The sequence below is a fragment of the Buceros rhinoceros genome, unplaced genomic scaffold (assembly GCF_000710305.1).
Source record: "Buceros rhinoceros silvestris isolate BGI_N320 unplaced genomic scaffold, ASM71030v1 scaffold41916, whole genome shotgun sequence".
NCBI lineage: Eukaryota > Metazoa > Chordata > Aves > Bucerotiformes > Bucerotidae > Buceros > Buceros rhinoceros.
Window position 1 is genome coordinate 6,331 of NW_010418878.1, and position 555 is coordinate 6,885.

General features: G+C 45.8%; 1 protein-coding gene across 1 annotated transcript in view; it reads right to left on the reverse strand.

Annotated features, from left to right (window-relative positions):
• Positions 1–555, reverse strand: part of HMBS (hydroxymethylbilane synthase) — a 6,696-nt gene that overhangs the window by 5,499 nt on the left and 642 nt on the right. The window contains exons 2-3 of the mRNA XM_010138696.1: positions 389–438; positions 34–89 (exon numbers count right to left, since the gene is read on the reverse strand). Coding sequence (XP_010136998.1) covers positions 34–89; positions 389–438 — 106 coding nt within the window. The remainder of the gene's footprint in view (positions 1–33; positions 90–388; positions 439–555) is intronic.

Here is a 555-nt window from a genome sequence, read left to right on the forward strand (position 1 = left end):
CCAGAGGAAGAAGAGAAAACAAGGAGCTCGTACTCATTTCTTTCAAGGGCATTTTCCAGCTCTTTGGTGAAGAGGCTCTTCTCCCCGATCTATACATAAATGAAGGAATGTGAATCACAAAACGAACATCTGCAAATACATCATCAAGTACAATTACTTCTTGTGTAGAGGAAGAAAAGATCCTCTACCTTGGAAAGCGCCGTATCCAAGATCTTGTCTCCAGTCGTTGACATGGCAACTGCTCAGAGAGAGAGAGCACAGGTAGGATGGCTGGTCAGAGCTCCCAGGCCCTAACAGCGTGATACAAATGTGAATCACAAAACGAACATCTGCAAATACATCATCAAGTACAATTACTTCTTGTGTAGAGGAAGAAAAGATCCTCTACCTTGGAAAGCGCCGTATCCAAGATCTTGTCTCCAGTCGTTGACATGGCAACTGCTCAGAGAGAGAGAGCACAGGTAGGATGGCTGGTCAGAGCTCCCAGGCCCTAACAGCGTGATACAGACTCGAAATAAACACGGGAGCAGCTCACTGCCAGAAATACACTCAAGA